Raw genomic sequence first — 18590 nt, forward strand, 5'->3', positions numbered from 1 at the left:
TGTTTGAGAGGTTCATCAGTGGTGGAGGTTTGGCCAATCCTTTGGTACATGCCAATCCTCCTCCTGATTTCTGAGTGATGCCTCCTTTTGGCATTGTCTTCTCCGATTTTTGGGAGAAGAATTTCTTTCACATCTCTGTTGAGTTGCTGATGATACTCCAGTGTACTTTCACTGGTTGTTCTTTTCATGAATTTTTCACGAGTTTTTGTTTTGTCCTGGCCTGTGGCCCAGGGGTATTTTTTTGTTTCCTCACTATTTTGTGAGAAATTTATTTCTTTCAGTAAGTCAGTCTGCTTGCTGATTTTGTTGGTCAACATGTCAATTGTGTTGGCCATTCTTTCTAGAGTTATCTCTAGACAGGCCATGTTTAGATGGCTTGTTTCCTCAATCTTTTTATAGATTGAGTTTATTGTGTTCATAATACACAATTCCTGGTTATCCAGGAGGAAGTTTGGCTGGGCAAGTAATGACTCTCCCCAGTTCATGTTTCCGCTTCTGGGGGTTCCAGAAGGGGTTCTTGGAGTGTAAACTCCAGTTTGGATAGTCAATGGGGGGTTTCTTCCCTCTGTTTCCCTTTGTCTGCCTTTTGGGCTTGACTTGGGGAGGCAAAGGGTTGGGTTGAGGCTCCAGGGGATAGTGGGGCCCTGGAGTTTCCTGTGACTGGATCCAATCAGCTTTTTGAGCTGATTCTTCAGCACTTACATGTTCATTGTGCAAGTCAATTACCTCAATGGATCCTCTCCAATGTGGGAAAGTGTAAGGAGTGGTGGCAACACTTGCCCCATCCTTCATCCTATATCTTTATTGTATATATGGAAGCGTGGTAATGTTGCAAGGGTAAATTAGCCTTGACTTCCTCATTGAAAATACAGCCCATTATACCATATTTGATGGTCTGGAAGTGTGAGGCAAACATAATATCGCGCATATAGCGTGATTAAGTAAATAACGTACACTTTTTTATGCTCGGTGAATTACATTCAACTAACCCCATGCTAACCACGCTTCCATTTGATCGGCATTGCCAAAGCACCCCAGTCAAATTTCATAACCCGGACCCTTCCACCCCAATGAGACCTAGAAGGGAACCCAGATTGTCATCCTTCTCAAGGACAATGAGGTATGCGCTGAGAAATGCACAAGGTCTCACAACAGACAGCAGTGCCAGCGAAGCTGACACTGCTCAAACCAACTTTGACCTAGTCAGCAATGAAGATGCATCTGAAACATCGGCAGGCACTGAGGTGCCTGCCACAAACATTGCTGACCATGAGGTTGTACCTCAAGGGCCTGATGACTCCCCAGGTACACGAAGTCCAGGCTCTGCAGTGCCTGAACTTTCCTCTACTGCAAGAGGCATGTCTCTAGGGCCCGCTGATCCCCCAGACACGTCTAAAATGTCCCTGGAGCTAACATTGGCTGATCTCTACCAGCTGCTCAAGTCAGACATGAACCAGATGGAGACCCAGCTGTCCGAATCTCAGAACAAGATCGAATGCAGATTAACTGCACTCGAAGAATGACAAAAGAGTCATTCACACTCTGGTTCTAACCAGGGTGAATCTAGCTCAAATGTGCCTATCACAGATGCAGTCTCCCTAAGGCCTCCCACCACCTTAGGGATGTGCAATGAAAATAGCGTGACCAAAAATGTGTTGGTCCCTTCAGAACCGTCGCAGCCCCCTACCAACATGTCTCCTCCCAAGGAGACACACCATCAAAAACCCCTGGTGGTGTCAGGGCACACACCCTGACTAGCCCGGACCCGGACCCGCGTCCAGACCCGCTTCCACCTGCTGCGCTTCCCACATGCGCGCACGCTCCATGCACCGCATGCTCTGGGCCCGGTTCCTACCCCTTCATGTGACTCCCAGGTATCCCCGGAAGTTTTGCTGATATTGTGGCCACTGTGGGAAGATGAGAAGTTAGCTTCCTTCTCATCTTCTGTCAGGGGACGACTCCCGGGTCCCCATGACCCTCCCCTATGGTCCACAGCCTCTGGTCTGGCCAGCCCTATCCAGGGCACAATCCTACTGTGGGTAAGAAGATGTAATAGATAGGAAGGCAAGTAAGATACAACTTGCCTACTGTGGGTAAGAAGATGAGAAGGAAGCTAACTTCTCATCTTCCCACAGTGGCCACCATATCAGGAAAACTTTCGGGGATACCCGGAAGTCACATGAAGGAGTAGGAACCGGGCCCGGAGCATGCGGTGCACGGAGCGTGTGCGTGTGCGGGAAGCGTGGTGGGTGGAAGCGGGTCCGGATGCGGGTCCGGGTCCGGGCTAGTCAGGGTGTGTGCCCTGACACATATTCCCCATTCATTCATTTTTCTTTTATTGTTTCTTTGTTCCCAATTGGATATTCATCATTTACAGTTGCCTAACGGCCTGTTTACATTCCCCCATGCCATTCATTCCATTTCAAACATATATAAACTAGATAACAGCTTGTACATAACAAGTTAGTATTGAATAGACCCATGAAGGTGTCATATCCGTGCATACCCGACCCCGACCCGACTTCCGGACCTCCACCCTCTTCACCTCCGGAGTCATAACCTACCGCTGCCGTTCCGATACTCACCTTCGGTCCTGGCAACACACCTCCTCCTGCTACTCCGCTCCCCCTTCACAACACCTCCACCCTCCCGTTATCCTCCTACGCTTCCCCCATCCGCTCCGATACTCACCTTCGGACCTGACTACTCTCCTTTCCGCCACTCTCTCCTCCCTCCGTTACTCCTCCACCACCCTTCTGCCAAGTTACGACCTTCTACCGTTGTTCCGTACTTCGCACTCGGACACCGCTCGTACCTTACTCCGAGCCTCCGTCATAGTCCCTACCTCGGACTTTGACTCCACCTCGGCCTTAGTCCATTGCATTGGTGACCTCATACTACATAAGCACCATTGCCAATATTCCTCGGACTTCCAACCCCGCCTCCGTAACCTCCGTAAGCTCTGCAACCCCGAGCTTCGCGGACCGCCTTCAGCGCTCTCGCCGCCTGTAATGTATTTCTCGCATTTTCCCTTCATCCCTATTTGGACTACTGCTTCCTTCTATTCTAGCCAGTTAGTCATCATCCCCACTTCCCCTCATCCTCCTGCCCCTCTGGGCCTCGCCCTCTCTACCTCCTTTCGGACGTATCACAGGTCTTGCCCTATGACCTTCGGTACCGCTCCGCTCCCTCTACCCTTTGTTCCCGTTCGGACGTCTTCGTTCCGATTCGGTCACCCTTTGTTCTCTTTGTGCTTTTGCCCCTTCCATTATATATATCAGCGCTTGTACATACTCGTCTTGGTTTCAGTCCGAAATCGACCTGAAATGCCCCCAAGAGACTTCCTGCTCACCTACTGTGAAATTAAGGACCAAATGGACAAACAGCAATGGCACAGCGCTCCGCTTGAGTCGCTGAGGCCAAGGTCCCTCCACGCTAAGTCTCCGATTCCGCTCCGGAGTCGTCCGTTTCCGCCCATTCTAACAGAAGGGACAAGCAGAAGTTACATCCAAGTGGCAAAGATGCCATCCATGACCCTAACGCCCCCTCTGAGTTAGTTGCTTACGTCTAAGACCCCTCTTATCAGAATCCTCAGCCTTGACGTCCAAGAGAGACATAGGTGAGTGTTTGTTTGAGGTTCTAGCAGACCCAGTAGCACCCCAGGACCAAAACCCGGCCCCACAAACCACACCCGTGCACACTACCACCCTCCCCCTTCTCTCTGTCTCGAGTCTAGGCAATAGACCCGTTACAACGTCACATAAATTTTGTACTACCACGTGATCTAATCTGTGTGCAAGAAAGTGGCAAAAAGTCTTCCTCCTGATCAATTGTCCCAACAACACTTTTAACTATCAGAAAACACATAGATAGTCTCTAATCATCAATGTCTTCTATGTTATGACTATTGGAACCACCAGTTTCATCAACTCTATCAGCATTATTTTCCGTGATTGGACCATACTCTTCAGAACCGATCAACATATCGATTGCATGTTTGATGGCTGCAACTAGGGCCACCTCTTTCTCCACTTTCCTGGTCATTCGGATCTTTGGTGGGATTTGTTTATCATGCTGCCTACGAGCATCTAGTTGCTCATCCAACATCTTGCCAATTACCCGCTTTCCCGCAATGTACCCTGTTTGTTCCCACTCCAGATCATTCCATAGAACCACTGCACCTAAAACATCTTCCTTGCGTCTCGCTTTCTCCACCCTTTCGACCCCCTTCCCCTGATTCAGCGCAATTTTTTCTTGTTGTTTCGCCACGATAATTGCTCGATGGGCCTTGGAAGGGAGTATGCTGCTCTCCCTTGCTTTTTCCATTATTGCAGTCTGAACATCATCCAATATCTTGGCATCTGTGAATGCTTCGGTATTGTTTCATCACACCATTTGGATGTCATTGAAAGTTTCATCTGACATGTTTTCTGAACTGTGCCGACTCCCATGATATGACCCCAGTAGGCCCTCAGATGCATCATTTGTGGTTGGCATGAAGGCAAGTTCGCGCTCTTCAGCAGTAGCAGCATCAATTGCAGACCCTGACGCAAACTCCAAAGTGAATCAAATCATAGTTTCCAAAGCCCCCTGAAAGAACACCACTAAAGTGCCACAAAGATTTGGCAGGCTCGGCATATGATTCCGGATTGCTGCAATTGTATCAGTGTGTTTTCCCCATTCTTCCCTTGCGTCCAGTGTTGCAGTCAGGGGTGATGCATCGCTGCCAAGAATGAGGTCAGGATTATCAATCACTGTCCGCATGAATGTCTTCACATCTTCGTGCCATGGCCCTTCATCCAACATATTGACATCGGCTACGCAGCCTCACTGGGCATGTTCCATGTAAGGTTGAGAAAGGGTAATGGCATAGAGTGCCATAGCGGCCAGCTCTGTGATGGTCGGAATATCATGTAAGGCCTTTTGTACATTCTTTTCCATATGGTTTAGATCCAGGTGGTCCTTCATGTCTCTAATCTTCTCGATGAATTGATGATAGAATTCAAGCCTCGTGATGATTTCGATTGCAGCATCACCATGTGAGCCATAACGGGTGTTACTGACATCCGGGAAGATTCGAAACAAGCCAAGCTCGGCTTCAAGGTGATAGCGATACACATCATGATGACCTTTTTTGTCATCCTTGTGATTGAGGATTGCCCCGAGAAGTGCAGTGGTTTTAAACCCCCTGCACTCCATTTTGGAGACTTTTGGGTTACCACCTTCGGCCTGATGATTAGATTTATCCCGGTTGAGTAGCAAAACTGGTGGAATTAGCCCATTTCTTTCCCAGAAATTGGCAAGTGCAGAGTGGCCACCCTTGAATGCATTCAAATCTTTGTGCATCATGCATCCGGTCCAAAGGAACAATGATTTCCGCTGCTTTTCATTTTCAGTGAGTTTCTCCCATGCATTGCACCCATAGTATTTGATTGCTTCATCCTGAGCCTTTTGAAGATATGCTTCCTTGTCCTCCAGTGAGAGCTGACTCCAATTATCTGGCCCCACGAGAGCAGTAGCATGGCCCAATTCCCAGGACCGCAAATCTTGTAGGGCAGGTTCAGACAAAGAAGCGACAAAGTCACTTCCCAGTTTGTAGATCCAGAGGGCATCCTTCTGGCCTTTAAGAAGCCATGAAAACTTTTTTTGGTCCTCTGCATGATCTGCATTACAACCGGTAATTTTGCAGATGAGATCATCCTTTTGTATCGGGGTCCATGTAGGGTCGTTCTGCACAGCAATGGAATTGTAAGTTCCCCAAGAACACTTTCCAGGTTCTCCAGTTGCATCTCACTCGTATGAGACTCAGCAGAGTGCAGAGAAGCGAACCGCTGTTTCTGTTGCATCCTAGCTGTATCTGCATTGGATTTGTACTCCAGGGCTTTCATAATTAGGTTAATGACACCATAGGTTATTTTCTTGTGTGAAGTACTATCACCACTAACTGTAAACGCTTTTTTGGATTACAATTAGTTGGGATCAACAGAAGCAAAGGCTATCTCACCAGGGGCAGAATGCAATTCGGATGCAAGCTGAATCTTGGCCATAATCCCACCCTCCCAGATCATCCGAGCTACGGACTTGGCACTTGGGGCTTTTGTGAGTTTTATTCCCAGAACTTCGCTGCAGCTTTGCAGTATTGGACCAACACTGCTAATTGGACATCCAAGAATTACGAAGCGGCGGCATAAGCAGCGGCATTCACGAGTGTAAATCCCATTCTTGATCAATGGATTACCAGAGAGTTGGGATAGAGATTTTTTGATCCCTGATAGCCGTACTCTTTCCCTAGCTGCCTTCAAGGATAGGGCACAGTTTGTCTGGCGCATACTCCACATAGTGTTGCGTTGATTTTTGATTTTTATACCTGCTTCTTCGATTGCAATGTGGGCTGATGCGAGTTTTTTGATAAGGTCATCGCGCTCCTACTCTGCATCAATTTCCTAAGATCTCTCAGTTTTCCCCGAGCAGCCTTCTGTGAGTTGTCACTGCGCTTCATTGATTGTCGGGCCCGATATAATTCACTCTGTGCCATCTTCAGTTGCCTCTTTGCATTGTCATACCCCATTGCTACCCTAATGCACTTTGATTTGTAGAAGTGGGCTGTCGGATCCAGTAGTTTTTGTTTGAATCCTACTTTCCTAGGTGACAATTTATGCTGCACCACATGCCTTGCTTGCATGAGCATCCTTGCACTCTGCCTTCGATTATTGGATGCCTTGTTAAAGCCCTGGGGATTTGTGTCATATCCATACAATCCCGACCTCCGCTCCGGGCTCCCGGAACTCCGAACCTGACTTCCGGAGCCCTACTTCCCTTCCGTCACCTTCTCCTTGCCGACTCCCAAAAGGTTATCCCACCTCCGGCTCGGACACCACCTTCGGTCCGACTCCGGAACATTCCAGGTCCGACCCCAACCTCGACACCTTCCAGACGAGTACACAACACCTATGTCCCCGACTCCGGACCTCCGCTCCGGAATCCCGTTGGCGTCTCTGTCTCCGGAACCTCCGGTCTTAGCTCCGACCTCGGACTTTGACCCCACCTCCGCTTATACCCATTGTATTGGTTAGCTCATTCCATTTAATTACCTTTGCCAATATTCCGGAGTTTAACCTCCGAGTTCGGACTTTCCGGACTTACTCCGGACCTTGCAACTATTGCATTGTCCATTTCAATTCCGCTATTCTCCCTCATTCCTATTTGGGCTGCTGCTTCCTTTCTATTCAGTCAGCTAGCCATTCCCGACTCCCATCCTCCTTCCTTCCTTCTTGGGCCTTGGCCCTTCATTCCTCCTTTGGGAAACACCATTGAGTCAAACACTTGACCCTCGGTGTTGCTCCTCTTTCCATCTCCCTTTGTCTCCTTTTGTCCTACCCTTGTCCCTTTTGATTCCGGACCCCTCTTTATATACAATGTACCTAGTAACTTGTAACCTCAGTCCGAAATCGACTGGAATTCCCCCCCAAGAGACTTTCCCTCTGCTAGATCCGAAATTAGGGACCCCCAGGACAACCAGCAATGGCACAGCGCTCCGCCTGAGTCGCTGAGGCCGAGGTCCTTCCATGCTAAGTCTCCGATTCCGCTCCGGAGTCGTCCGAATCCGCAAGTTCTAACAATTTGACATTTTTCTGCAGCATAAACCAATATTAAGTGATGCCCCAGGGCCCTGTCCAAGCCAAATTACCTTAATAGCATTGTACCATCAACTGTGGGAACTTCCGATGAATTGAAATATGAGGCACCAAAGATGAGGATGAAACCGAAAATTTCAACACAAAAACTCTCTTCTGGTAATATAAAAGTCATCCTAAAATAAAGCTCCCGTGAGCGCGTTTCAGGCAGTTTTTCGATTTTTGACCCGGAATGTGCCAAAACCTTGATTTTTATACCCATATCTCCATATCCAAGCCAAAAGAAAAAAATTTGGCTGGTTTGCACTCTTCCTTAACATTGCACGATGGCTTTTTCTATATATTACTAAACCCTAAAGGTGCTGTAGAGGGAGTTACATCCCCTAACCACTTTGCCCTTGCTTTGAGACTATGAATTTTATCACATGACTGTATCATGGCAAGCCTACGGCTTGCCGACCCCCACTTTCACTGCTACCCATCATTCCCCCTTCTCTCACCATGCCTACAGTCACATTTGACAAACTCGATGATAATAACTACCCCAGTTGGGCCATGTACATGGAGGCCCACTTGACCAAGCAAGATTTGTGGGATATCGTATCCAGACACAGTCAGAAGCCAACTGGTAGTCCAAATTCGAAGACTGTTCTGGCTTGGGAGAAGAAGCACCACTTAGCTGCAGCAGAAATCCTTCTAAATGTGTCCACCAAATATATGGTGCACTGTGATAACGCGGACGCACCAGGGACGTGGAACAAGCTCAAGTTAATGTTCCAGTCTGTAGGCCGCAGCACTATCTCTTCTCTCCATCGTCAATGTAATTCTATGATATTCGAACCCGATTTGACAATGCACCAATGGATCACAAAGGTCGAAGATGTTGGAATTTGCATGTGGTCTTTTAGGGAAACCTAAAAGTTGGACATACTGGGAATCGAACTCCAGTCTTCTGGATCGCGAACTCAGCGTGCACTGCCATTACACCATACACCCTGTTAGGCTGAGGTGGTTATTTCAACAGAAGATTTGGCCCAACGTTTAGCAACAATTGGTTCACCCATGATCCCTGTCGATATCATCAATACCCTGACATGTCAACTCCCTGAGGCTTATGCCCCACTCATTGTTCATTTCGACACTGAACTTCAAGGCTCTAGTCCTACATCGAATTCCGATCCCGTTCAATATGTCATCATGCGACTCCTGAATGAGGAAACCCGACAGACAGAATATCAGACGCGGGATGGGCGAGCTGCATTTGTTGCTTGCACAAAGGAACTGTGGAAGGGTGCTGCAAACTGTTTCAACTGTGGCAAGCCAGGTCATTTCAAGATGGATTGTAACCTGAACCCCCGTGAAGTTCGTCTCCAACGTGAGCGCAAGTTAGAACAGGCCAATTGGGCAGCTGGAGAGGAAGCGGCTTTGGCTGGTAATTCAGAACCCAAGTCGAGTTCAAAGGTTGAAATGCTCTGATTGTTTTTCACTTCATTTTGTCATTGTTACATGTTTCTTCGCTTGAGAGGGTGTGTTGGAAGTCAAGCTCGAATCGTGTATTTACGGTTATTTACATCAGGTTAATAAACTTAGCGATCTACTTCCATCACCTACCCTCGCTGGCGTAACCTTGTTTTTCAACACATTCCATCTTCATTGCCCAACCCAGCCTGTTGCAGTTCGAAGCAGACAATTCTGAATCCGTCGCTCGGACAAGCTGACTCCGAGAGCCGAGGACACGCACAGACTCCCTGCCATTCCCGCCAACTAATCCCGGCAGCTAACGTCATCTTTTAATTTGCTTCTGATACCCCAGGCTCGTACCCAGCCGTTCTGTTTATGCTTGTTTATCTTGTCAGAACGGCTGGTGGAAAACATTTTCCCACGACAGCTGTATACTGTTATTTGTGCATATTGAATTGAACAAACAATACTCAACAAGAATATTATTGTGCAACTGATCTCACTGTCCGATACAATGAACGTCCACCAGTCCCCACTTCCTTCACCCTTTCAAGTGCCGAAGAGAGCGCATATAGAGGCTGTGCTTAACTCCTTCGAAGCAAATGGTCTGACATTGTATGAATTTCTCGATGCTTGCCTTAGCGATGATCTGCATCACAACCCCACAAATCTCCATAAAATCAAGGGATCTCTCCCTATGCTTGTTGGTCTCATTATTCAAAGGGAAAGCCTCCAAAAGTGTCTCTCAATGCTCTACTCGCGGGATCCTACCCTGTTTCTCACTTCAGTGCTCCTTTACACTCGCCAACAACTCACGAATGAGCTCGATTGCCTAACAGACATAGCCTCTGGCTTCCATTTCTCAGCTTCATCTATGACACACAAGGAAGTTAAATTTTTGTCTGTTCAGCAGACAGCAAAGAAATTCTCCCATAAAGCTCCTACTTTGTGGCATTTTATTGGCTGTCTCCTTTCGGCAACATTTACCCCCGAGGAAATTGTTGAACTGGATGAATGGGAGGACATTGACGATTTGGAAAACGAAAATAATGACGACGATGATTGCTGGTTAGATTCTAGTGGCTTCCCACCTTCATCTCAAAGGAGCCGATCCCGCAGTGAGAAGCGGCAGGTTGCACTCCTACTCATTGTAAGAATTACAGTCTTATCATATTCACCTAAATTTATATATATATATATAAGAAACGTGTCACCATAATTTCAATCCTTATTCAGAATCGAAACCAGAAATGCTCTGGAACGCAAGCACTTCTCAGTATTTGTCTTTATGCAAAAAGGACACCGTCAAAAGTCATCGATGCTCTTGCACATGCCGGTATCTGTTTCTCTTATTCAAGCATACTGAATATGATTGGCTCGCTATCTCAAGATCATACACGCCAACTAAAGAGGCTCAAGGGCGATGGAAAACTTTCCCGTGTCATGCTTGCATATGATAATTTCGATGTCAACATCTCTACTTCTCAGCCAACTATACAACGACAAGGCTACATGCTCAATGCCACCTCTGGTATCTTCATCCCTCTTGCTCATGTTGACCCTGAATCTCTTCGTGTATCGGACCACCTTTGGCACTGTGATCTTCGTAATCCACATCGAGACCGATCAGTTCCTGTTCGAGAGAGGACCTATTTGGACTACCTTCCACCTCCGGGAACTGCAAAGCATATGCGGGAAGCATATGCATACTACTTTCGTCGAATCCTTGTTGAACTTGCTCCTGATTTTGCCAAATTCAAAAGGAATCTTGGCCACTTAGCCCCTGTCATGCAAGTCCCAGTGATCAAGAGTGAAATTCTCCCTGCCCGGGCAATGCATCTACAGCAATCGACAATAGATGACAATATTAGGGCTATAGAAGACTTACACCGTCAGGCTGGCTATCAAGCGGCAGACCTGTACAATTACGTCCAGCTAGTGCATGGAGACCTTGGAGCCTTCGAAAAACTCGAGTCGGCTCGTGAGCATCGTGCTGCCGAAGAGACACCTGGACTCCGAATGCAGTATCTTATTCACATTCCAGGTCTCTTCCATGTTTGGATGGCAGGGCTCGAAGGGCTATATAGAGCATGGTTTTCCCCTTTGGCCCGTCTACATCCTGAGAAAGAGAAGGAAAATCAAAAGAAGACCAATGTCAGAACCATGCAAATCTTCGCCGAGGGTAGCCGTAGGCGACCGAGCGTTGCCCGCTAGTGGAATAGGCGTCCTACACACGACCGAGCCTTAGCAAGGAATAAACCCCACCGATCTCGAGGCCGAGGCTACTTAGGTGAGAGAGCCGGGATTTCGGCTTCAACGACTCGAGGAGGAGCGTTGCGCCTCGTTCTCGACGCGGTCCTGATACTTCAGAAAGTCAGAGGTCTCACGGGGGACAGAGGTAAGCCTAGGGGGTGAATTCTAGTTGATTTCGAACTACAGTACAGGCATTAGTTACAAGCCGTATATAAGCGCTAGGGAACTGAATAAGGAATAAGTCGCCAGATCTCGCGGAGATTGCGGGCGGAGAAAAGAAACAGGAAAACAAACAAAGAGCACGTGCTCAAGACAGCGAAGGTCAAGCGTGACCTTCGCCGCGAGATAACAAGGTGCGGCGAAACATGGAACAACGGGTCGCGGCGCTCTGCGCCGCTAGGTCGTTCAACGACAAGGAGGAAAGGTGTTGTGGAGAGGTGGCGGGAAGTGGTTAGACGGCGACGGGCGGCGAGCGGAGTGTGCGGGGAGTGTTCGGGCGTGGGAGAAGGTCAGGGAGGAGGTCGTCTGGCCCCGGGGAACGCCGGGTCGTGACAACCAATCATACTGGTGTCAAACATACAGATGCTCTCCGCTGGCTCACACTACTACGCCCAAAAGAAAAGGGAAAATTCTCCTCGAGTTCTATGCCAGACCTTCACCGCCTCGAGTCTTCACTGACTCATACTAGCTGGGGGCTTGTACTGGACTGCTGGCGTCTTGCTGTTAAGGCTAAAGACCCAAGATGGGAAACCCTTGCTGACTGGGTGAAGTCTAAACCAAAATGGGAAGATATTGTCGCGATTTCCCATGAAATGGTGGAACAGTTCTTGCCTGGGCCTGCATTTGACCGGGAAAGGTTAACTGCGAATGCTGATCAGGTCAACGCAAACTCGAAATTGTATCTTCGTGACCTCATGGATTGTACGATCTTCAAGGCAGCAGTCTCATCTGGGGATATCGGGCGAGTGGAGCAGGTGCTATATTCTTGGGTGCCAATGTGGAAATCGACTGGGAAGCATAAATATGCAAGGATGATATCCAATTTCCTATATCGCCTTCGTTTTGAGTACCCCGAACCACTGAGGTATGTATTGTTGTGCATTTCTGGCTATAATTTCTAGCTTCATGAACATCCCATAGTCACGCAATACGTATGAATTGGGTGTTTTGTCCTACGGGGAAAAATGGCCAGTATCGGGCCGTTGATTGGGGCGTTGAAGAGCTAAATCTTCACACAAAAGTATTTTAATTATTTCTATCATCACTTTTTGACGTTCTTATCCTTAGCTCCAGGTGCTCTGGGGTGGTGCAGGTGGTCCATCGAGAACGTGGAATCTAATCTATAAACACTCTATTCTGGTGGGAACATTCCGAAAAGCGATGAAAAGTTTGGAGAGAAACTTCTATATAAAAAGCACAGCTGTTCTTCACCCACCACCCAAAATAGAGAAGACACTGAAGCGCCTGGTGGACGGAATTAAGGTAGTTAATCCTAACAAATACATTGAAGGTCGGAGAGCCGATGCATGGATTCCAAACCACATTACACGCGGCCGTCGAATGATGCAGGATGAGATCAATGTGGCAAGCAGAGAAGTGGTGGATATGGATGGAAATCAGCCTGTCGTGGAAAATTTAGATGATGTAGGCACTGGAAGGGAAGCACAAGAAGAATGGATGGAAATCGACGATGCACTAGTTGATGAGCAGCCGCAGTAGTAGCGACAAATTAAGCAGTTCCTTACCATCTGTGCTTAACTTGCCTTTGAATTTCCCAATTGGCAGTTTCCCATAGTCAACAGGTGGAGGAAAGTTTGTGCCCACGTAAACTGAAGGCCGGAATCAGAAAGTGCCGCATCCGTAGCATGGATAAACCCACATCGCTTAGCATGGTGGGAGTCAGTACTGTCTACAGGTTCCGGTGCACGTTTAGCTGGAACTGAATGTGTCGGAAATGAAAGGTGATGCTCAAACAGGGAGCTAGGTCTTCGAAACAACGACTGAGCTGAGTTTGATAGGGATGTAGCAGCAAGGGGAAAGGGAGGTTGGGCTAGAGAACTTTGGACTGAGGCCTGGATATGGCTCGGGTGTTGTGGACAGATTTTTTGCATTTCTTGAAACAAGAACTGTTAATTCTATAGTATCTAGTCACTTGAGAAGCGTCTAACTCACTAGTGTGGCCAGGATTGTTGCATGCACTGCAGGTGGGAGGTCTTCGTGCCTTGAGCTCTTCTAGATCAGCTTCCTTCTTCATGCTCGGAACAGTTTGTGGATGAGTTGCAGTCACAAGCGCCAATATTTCTTGCCCAAATCTCGAACTAAGTGTCCATCGTGTTTCAAACTGTAGGGCTTCAATGCTCGGAAGACGCCCAAAATGTGCTAAATCTACGATTTGTGTAAGAATTTCATCCGCAAGAATGTCAGAACCCGGCAAGATGTCAGCCTCATCAGGAAAAAGGCCCCGCAGTTTTTCCTCCCTCCATTTTAGCAGCTGCTGTTCCAGTTGCTCTTCAGCCTCGGACCTCTCATAAGCCCTTAATGGGGCACGGCGGATCAAAACAGTAGGTTCATCTGGGGGTTGAAGAATACTGGAACCGGGACTGCAGTTATCGCAGCATGATAGTGGGGTGTGAGGGGCACATCGGCTACAGCAAAACTCTTCTATGTCTGATACCAGATAAGAAATGCACCTGATCTTTGCACAATAAACGAACTTACCACAGTCATCATTACTGAAATATCTATTCAGAATGATTCGACGGCAGCGGCTGGTTGTAATAAACTCCTTCATAGCCATAGCTTCCCTAAGTTTAATCTCGGAAACCCGCTGGGTCGTCTTCGACGATGTCGATACTGGAGTTTCAGGACCAAACCATTTTGGCTCAGCAATGAGGATTGCAGAACAAAATAAGGAAAAATCTCGGGCACCCCTTCCGAGCCGTTGAGCCCAAGTTGAGAGTGTATCCGGAACACCGTACTGCACAATAAGCCTGATGTTGGGAAGATCAAGTCCCTAAAATATTTTGCTCGTGCATGCGCACTGATGTCAGTGCACATATATTAGGAGCACATACCATTCCTGCTGCGTCTGTGCAGCAAATCCCAATCAAAGTACCTGATTTAAGCTTCTGGATTGCAGATGCACGAAAGTCGGCAGACATGGTAGAGTGGAACCAAACGACTTTCTCCTTGGACTCTTGGCCTAGGAGGCTCCGGATATATTTTGCGGCACCCAACGTGTGGTTTCGATCATCAAAGAAAGCCATCCAAGGGCCACCGACAGTGACCAAGAAGTTTAAATCGTGATATTTTCGGAAAGCACCCCGCATTTTCCACACTGAAAGGCTAATGTTAAAGCGGTCATTTGTCCTCTTGACTTCCACATAGTTTTTTGAAAGCCCGAGGTTTTGGATAACTTCGAGTTTGATGCAGCGAGGTAGCGTAGCAGTTGCAGCAGTAATGGTCACAGACGGTGGGAAAATGTAGCGAAGGGTGTGGAGATGTTTATATGATTCACGAAAGGTCGACCCCCATTCAGAAACCACATGGCATTCGTCCACAATGACTCGGTCTACCCAAGTCGAGAAGGAGTCCAGCGTCCATATCTCCAGAAAGCGATGGTCCATAGCCAGCTCAGGAGAGAGAATAATGACACGGTATTTTCGATGGCAGATGTCCTATAGGCATATAATATAGCATTTGGATTCCGAATATCGGTGAAAAACAAGACAAACCTCAAGAAGATCTGGCGATAGATTGTCCTTTGAGATACAGACAGATCTTACACCAAGTGCGCTCAGTCCAGTTGCTTGCTGAGAGCCAAGGACAGTAAGTGGTGTTATGACTACTAGAATCCTTCCGCCATTATACAGCAATGGCACCCAGTATATCAAAGTTTTGCCAGAGCCAGTCCCGGATGTCAAGAGCAAATCCCTCCGATGGATTTGGGCAACGACTGCTCTCAATTGGAAACCGCAAAGAGTCTTCCCAAAGACGTCAGCGACATTTCTCCTTATTGTATCTTCTGTTGGCTCAGCATATGGGTGCGGATAGGATAGGGATGGAGTCGGTGGCATGCCGTTCGCGAGTTTACATCGAAGTAGGTGTAAATAGTGATATACATTGTACCGACGTCGGTATAGTCACATGTAGCGCTTACATCATCCCGGATGCAATGTTTTCCACCAGTCGTTCCCCTGGAACGACTGGGTCCGAGTCTGCTGATACCCACAACATCTCGCTCACACCTTCCCTCTGTTTTCTGGCCAGGTTGCAACTGCCTGAAGCTTTACAGTGTGCGCAACTATTCTTTATTCGCTCCTCACTCATGGATCGACTTCGCAATCAAACCCATCCATAGAGCGACCGTTGCCACACGTCCGATTCTATATGTCGCTGCCGATTCTATCATCCATCGTCTTGCCTGGGGGATTTAGTTTATACTATTCTCTGGCCATAATGTTTTCCTATTCTTAGGGTATCTGCATGCGTCGTTGGTGAAGTGAATCTATGACCCAAAGCAGACGACGGACTTATGGGTTTCCTCCCTGGCTCGACTTGGACCCAAGGAATGTCGGTTGAAGGAATTTGTACGCATGGCGATGGGAAAGGGCGCCAGTTGGGGCACAAACAACCCTTCCCACTATCATCACGCTGTGCTCTACTTGTCCTTGGTTCCAGGTGCGCTCTACGGTAACCCGCACTGTATGATCGCGTATTGTGACCCAGAACCTGGGCCGGGCAGCGCTTCCACTACGAATTGTCACCGCCTCGGCCAGCATATGCCCTACATCTGGACATTACTATTTACTGATCGGCTTTCTCACCGAAATTTCACTCTACATAAGGAGAAATAGTAATCAACTCTGGAATGGACTCGCTTCGCGACCGTGGTTCTCGGCTGAAACAATTCAGTTTTGTCGATTTTCCTGAATCGAATGAAGCAGCGCGCTAATCGGTAGAGCGTGATAAATGAACACCATAAAAAGGGGACGTCGGAATACAGTAGTGGAGCTATATATTGTCCATGTGGCGCAAGTGTGTGTAACCCCCGCTGTTGCTCAATTTGAACCCGTTATTGATGAGAGCTTTCCGGCACTAGATGAGCTGTCCTGAAGCAGATTCAAGACATCTCCATCGTCGGATTTAGATGCTGCACTGTCCCCCAATCTCCGGGTTTCGTTCGTTCACAGTTTCAAAATGTCTAGACACTGAAAAGCCCGCTTGCTCATCGGATCTGGCTACTTCTGAGGGCCCAGACGCTGATGAGGGGGGGATGACGTCTTGAGGCCACTTATTACTAAGCCGCATCGAGACTCTCCAATCTGTCGTACAGGCGGGCTCAAAGGATTCTTTACAGACGCCGTCTCTTCGCTCTTTGGATCGCCCTGTTCCTGAAGCTATAAGTTCCGCTATCAATACGCCTCCACGCCTCCTCGAGGGTTGCCCTAACCGCCGGTGCTGTAGTGCCCAAGTCGTACGGCAACACAAATGGCCTAAACCTACGCATGCACCAGCTTGCCCAGTGATTTGACGGCTGGGACTATTTCAAAAGCCTTTGGTACCCTCCTACCTATCACTATGCGCGCGACACTCGTGAGAGAAGGCCTTGGAAATGGTAGAGTATTCAACAACACTGTTGCTGAACCTGGAGGGTTACCTCCTATGGAAGGCGACCTTAGTGTATCCGCTGATGATCCGTATTGGTCTCCTGAGACGCGTAGAAGGATGCGCCATTGGTGAGTAAGTATCCTGTCATTGCCACTGTAACCTATGCATTAAATCGGCTACATTCTTGCCAGACGGGACAAGCGGGCATCGTTCCAGAGCTCCGCATTGTGATAACCACCCACCGGATCAGTGGATGGCATGATCAGTAATAGTCTTCCTGTTAGGAGGGTACTCCATGCGGAACCTCATTGTCTCAACGTCATTTCAATTTGCTGAGTTCCTTCTCACAGTCCTCCACGCCGCACCTGCAGCTTTTGGCACCCCAGCCGGTCTCGGTATTACCTCTACTCAGCGCGGTTTCTATATCAAGAGTTCAAACGCTGTTGTTCCCGTGGCTGGCGATGGCACAACCACTCCGTTCTTGGGGTGGATGATCGGGCAACTTGTTTCAACGCTTTTCACCCATACCGGTATTTGCTCGCTCTTCGTTGCTGTACAATATGGTTTACCGCTTGGAGATTCATAGACACACTCGACTCTTCAAGGTTTCCGAGTTTGTATATGTATTATTGGAGAAAATTTATCTTAACATTTTGACTGCGCCAGCCGGATGGGCATCTATATTGTTACTTATCGTGCGCAGAGGACCGCTTTTTCGCCCAACGATGACTCTGTTTAGATTCCATCCTTAGAGGGTGCCAGAGCAGCGTGATAACCTGGTGCGTCTGACACAGCCACCGCATTTGCGGTAGTATTGCAAGTTCTAGAAAGCACAATCGCGGAGCGCATGGCAATTAGTGCACAGGTGTTGTTTTGTTTACACGCACTGCGCCCAACGGCAACATGCCCTCAGCGGTTCTACCACCGACCCGTTATTTACCCATTATATCCCTTATTCAAGCGCAAGTCAGCCAAGAGGATGGAGTTGATGAATTACAATGGATGGCTACTTTTTCTTCCTCACCTTCTGGGCCCTCCATTTGGAGTACACCTGACTACGGGCTTGTCCAGGGATGAGGCGCCATCGATGACTTCCACAGCGCAGCGTCCCCTGAGAAGAGATCTCAGGTGATGTTGACCCCGATTGGCCGGTGGGTTGGTCGCATAGGGGGTTTCGAGTTATGGTTTGGAGATGAGCGCGCACCTAGTGTTCCTTGATCACTGTCGCATTAAATAAGGCAAAGGCTAAATTGAGAGATAATTCTCAAATGTACGCTAGCTATGGCGAAACATCTCTTGAGATGGCAATCAAAACGGGGGAGGCGCCATGGATGGTTCAAACTGAACGTTCATACCACTGAAGAACAGTAGGAACCGGAGAAGCAATGCGGGAATCCAGAGCCCCATACATGCCAACCGTCTGCATGATGACGTACAGACAAGACCTATCTCCAAAACTTTCTAACCTGACTAGCAGTGAACCCGGGTACCCCTAACGCGCCTCTTACTGGGCCCGATGTGAGATCGCTCACGGGGACAACAGCGATGCATTTACCATCCTGGGGTAAGTTGATGATGTATGCAATCTCAGCGAGTGACTGGACCACAGAGAGACTAATAACAGCACTTTGT

General features: G+C 48.1%; 6 protein-coding genes and 1 non-coding gene across 7 annotated transcripts; 5 read left to right on the forward strand and 2 right to left on the reverse strand.

Annotated features, from left to right (window-relative positions):
* Positions 1–1115: 1115 nt before the first annotated feature.
* On the forward strand, positions 1116–1523 carry EI90DRAFT_3125922 (uncharacterized protein; the record flags this gene model as incomplete). The annotated part of the gene is made up of 1 exon (XM_039063882.1): positions 1116–1523. One exon carries the CDS (start codon positions 1116–1118, stop codon positions 1521–1523), a length of 408 nt encoding a protein of 135 aa, XP_038914282.1.
* Positions 1524–8556: 7033 nt separating this feature from the next.
* EI90DRAFT_t151 lies at positions 8557–8630 on the reverse strand. The gene has a single exon. It is a non-coding gene; the product is annotated as a tRNA-Ala (tRNA).
* Positions 8631–10298: 1668 nt separating this feature from the next.
* Positions 10299–10598, forward strand: EI90DRAFT_2898092 (uncharacterized protein; the record flags this gene model as incomplete). The annotated part of the gene is made up of 1 exon (XM_039054028.1): positions 10299–10598. A coding segment is annotated over one exon (300 nt), but the record flags the coding sequence as incomplete, so codon positions are not given.
* A 186-nt stretch (positions 10599–10784) lies between these two features.
* EI90DRAFT_2974283 (uncharacterized protein) lies at positions 10785–13091 on the forward strand (the record flags this gene model as incomplete). The annotated part of the gene is made up of 4 exons (XM_039055805.1): positions 10785–11188; positions 11989–12432; positions 12489–12588; positions 12642–13091. 4 exons carry the CDS (start codon positions 10785–10787, stop codon positions 13065–13067), a joined length of 1374 nt encoding a protein of 457 aa, XP_038914284.1. The 3' UTR covers positions 13068–13091.
* Positions 12677–15465, reverse strand: EI90DRAFT_3290471 (uncharacterized protein). Its single transcript, XM_039067222.1, has 6 exons — positions 15083–15465; positions 14423–15025; positions 14067–14361; positions 13521–14015; positions 13228–13461; positions 12677–13177 (listed from the first exon to the last, which is right to left on the reverse strand). The coding sequence occupies exons 1-6, from the start codon at positions 15422–15424 to the stop codon at positions 13044–13046; spliced, it is 2103 nt and encodes a 700-aa protein (XP_038914285.1). The 5' UTR covers positions 15425–15465; the 3' UTR covers positions 12677–13043.
* Positions 15466–17007: 1542 nt separating this feature from the next.
* Positions 17008–17693, forward strand: EI90DRAFT_3064461 (uncharacterized protein). The gene is made up of 3 exons (XM_039060801.1): positions 17008–17086; positions 17150–17488; positions 17545–17693. The coding sequence occupies exons 2-3, from the start codon at positions 17254–17256 to the stop codon at positions 17613–17615; spliced, it is 306 nt and encodes a 101-aa protein (XP_038914286.1). The 5' UTR covers positions 17008–17086; positions 17150–17253; the 3' UTR covers positions 17616–17693.
* Positions 17624–18103, forward strand: EI90DRAFT_3064463 (uncharacterized protein). Its single transcript, XM_039060802.1, has one exon. The coding sequence runs from the start codon at positions 17806–17808 to the stop codon at positions 18088–18090; it is 285 nt and encodes a 94-aa protein (XP_038914287.1). The 5' UTR covers positions 17624–17805; the 3' UTR covers positions 18091–18103.
* The last annotated feature ends 487 nt before the right edge of the window (positions 18104–18590 follow it).

Source organism: Cantharellus anzutake (assembly GCF_015039405.1).
Source record: "Cantharellus anzutake strain C23 chromosome Unknown EI90scaffold_35, whole genome shotgun sequence".
NCBI classification, from domain to species: domain Eukaryota; kingdom Fungi; phylum Basidiomycota; class Agaricomycetes; order Cantharellales; family Hydnaceae; genus Cantharellus; species Cantharellus anzutake.

What these genes read in the sequence shown, in the direction of transcription:
- EI90DRAFT_3290471 (XM_039067222.1), bottom strand. Translation starts at nt 15,424, where the DNA reads ATGCCACCGACTCCATCCCTATCCTATCCGCACCCATATGCTGAGCCA. An exon ending in TATCGCCAGATCTTCTTGAG is followed by an intron (nt 15,026 to 15,082) that starts GTTTGTCTTGTT and finishes ATATGCCTATAG; the next exon opens with GACATCTGCCATCGAAAATA. An exon ending in GCACAGACGCAGCAGGAATG is followed by an intron (nt 14,362 to 14,422) that starts GTATGTGCTCCT and finishes AAAATATTTTAG; the next exon opens with GGACTTGATCTTCCCAACAT.
- EI90DRAFT_3064461 (XM_039060801.1), top strand. Translation starts at nt 17,254, where the DNA reads ATGCGGAACCTCATTGTCTCAACGTCATTTCAATTTGCTGAGTTCCTT. An exon ending in AACGCTTTTCACCCATACCG is followed by an intron (nt 17,489 to 17,544) that starts GTATTTGCTCGC and finishes GGAGATTCATAG; the next exon opens with ACACACTCGACTCTTCAAGG.
- EI90DRAFT_3064463 (XM_039060802.1), top strand. Translation starts at nt 17,806, where the DNA reads ATGGCAATTAGTGCACAGGTGTTGTTTTGTTTACACGCACTGCGCCCA.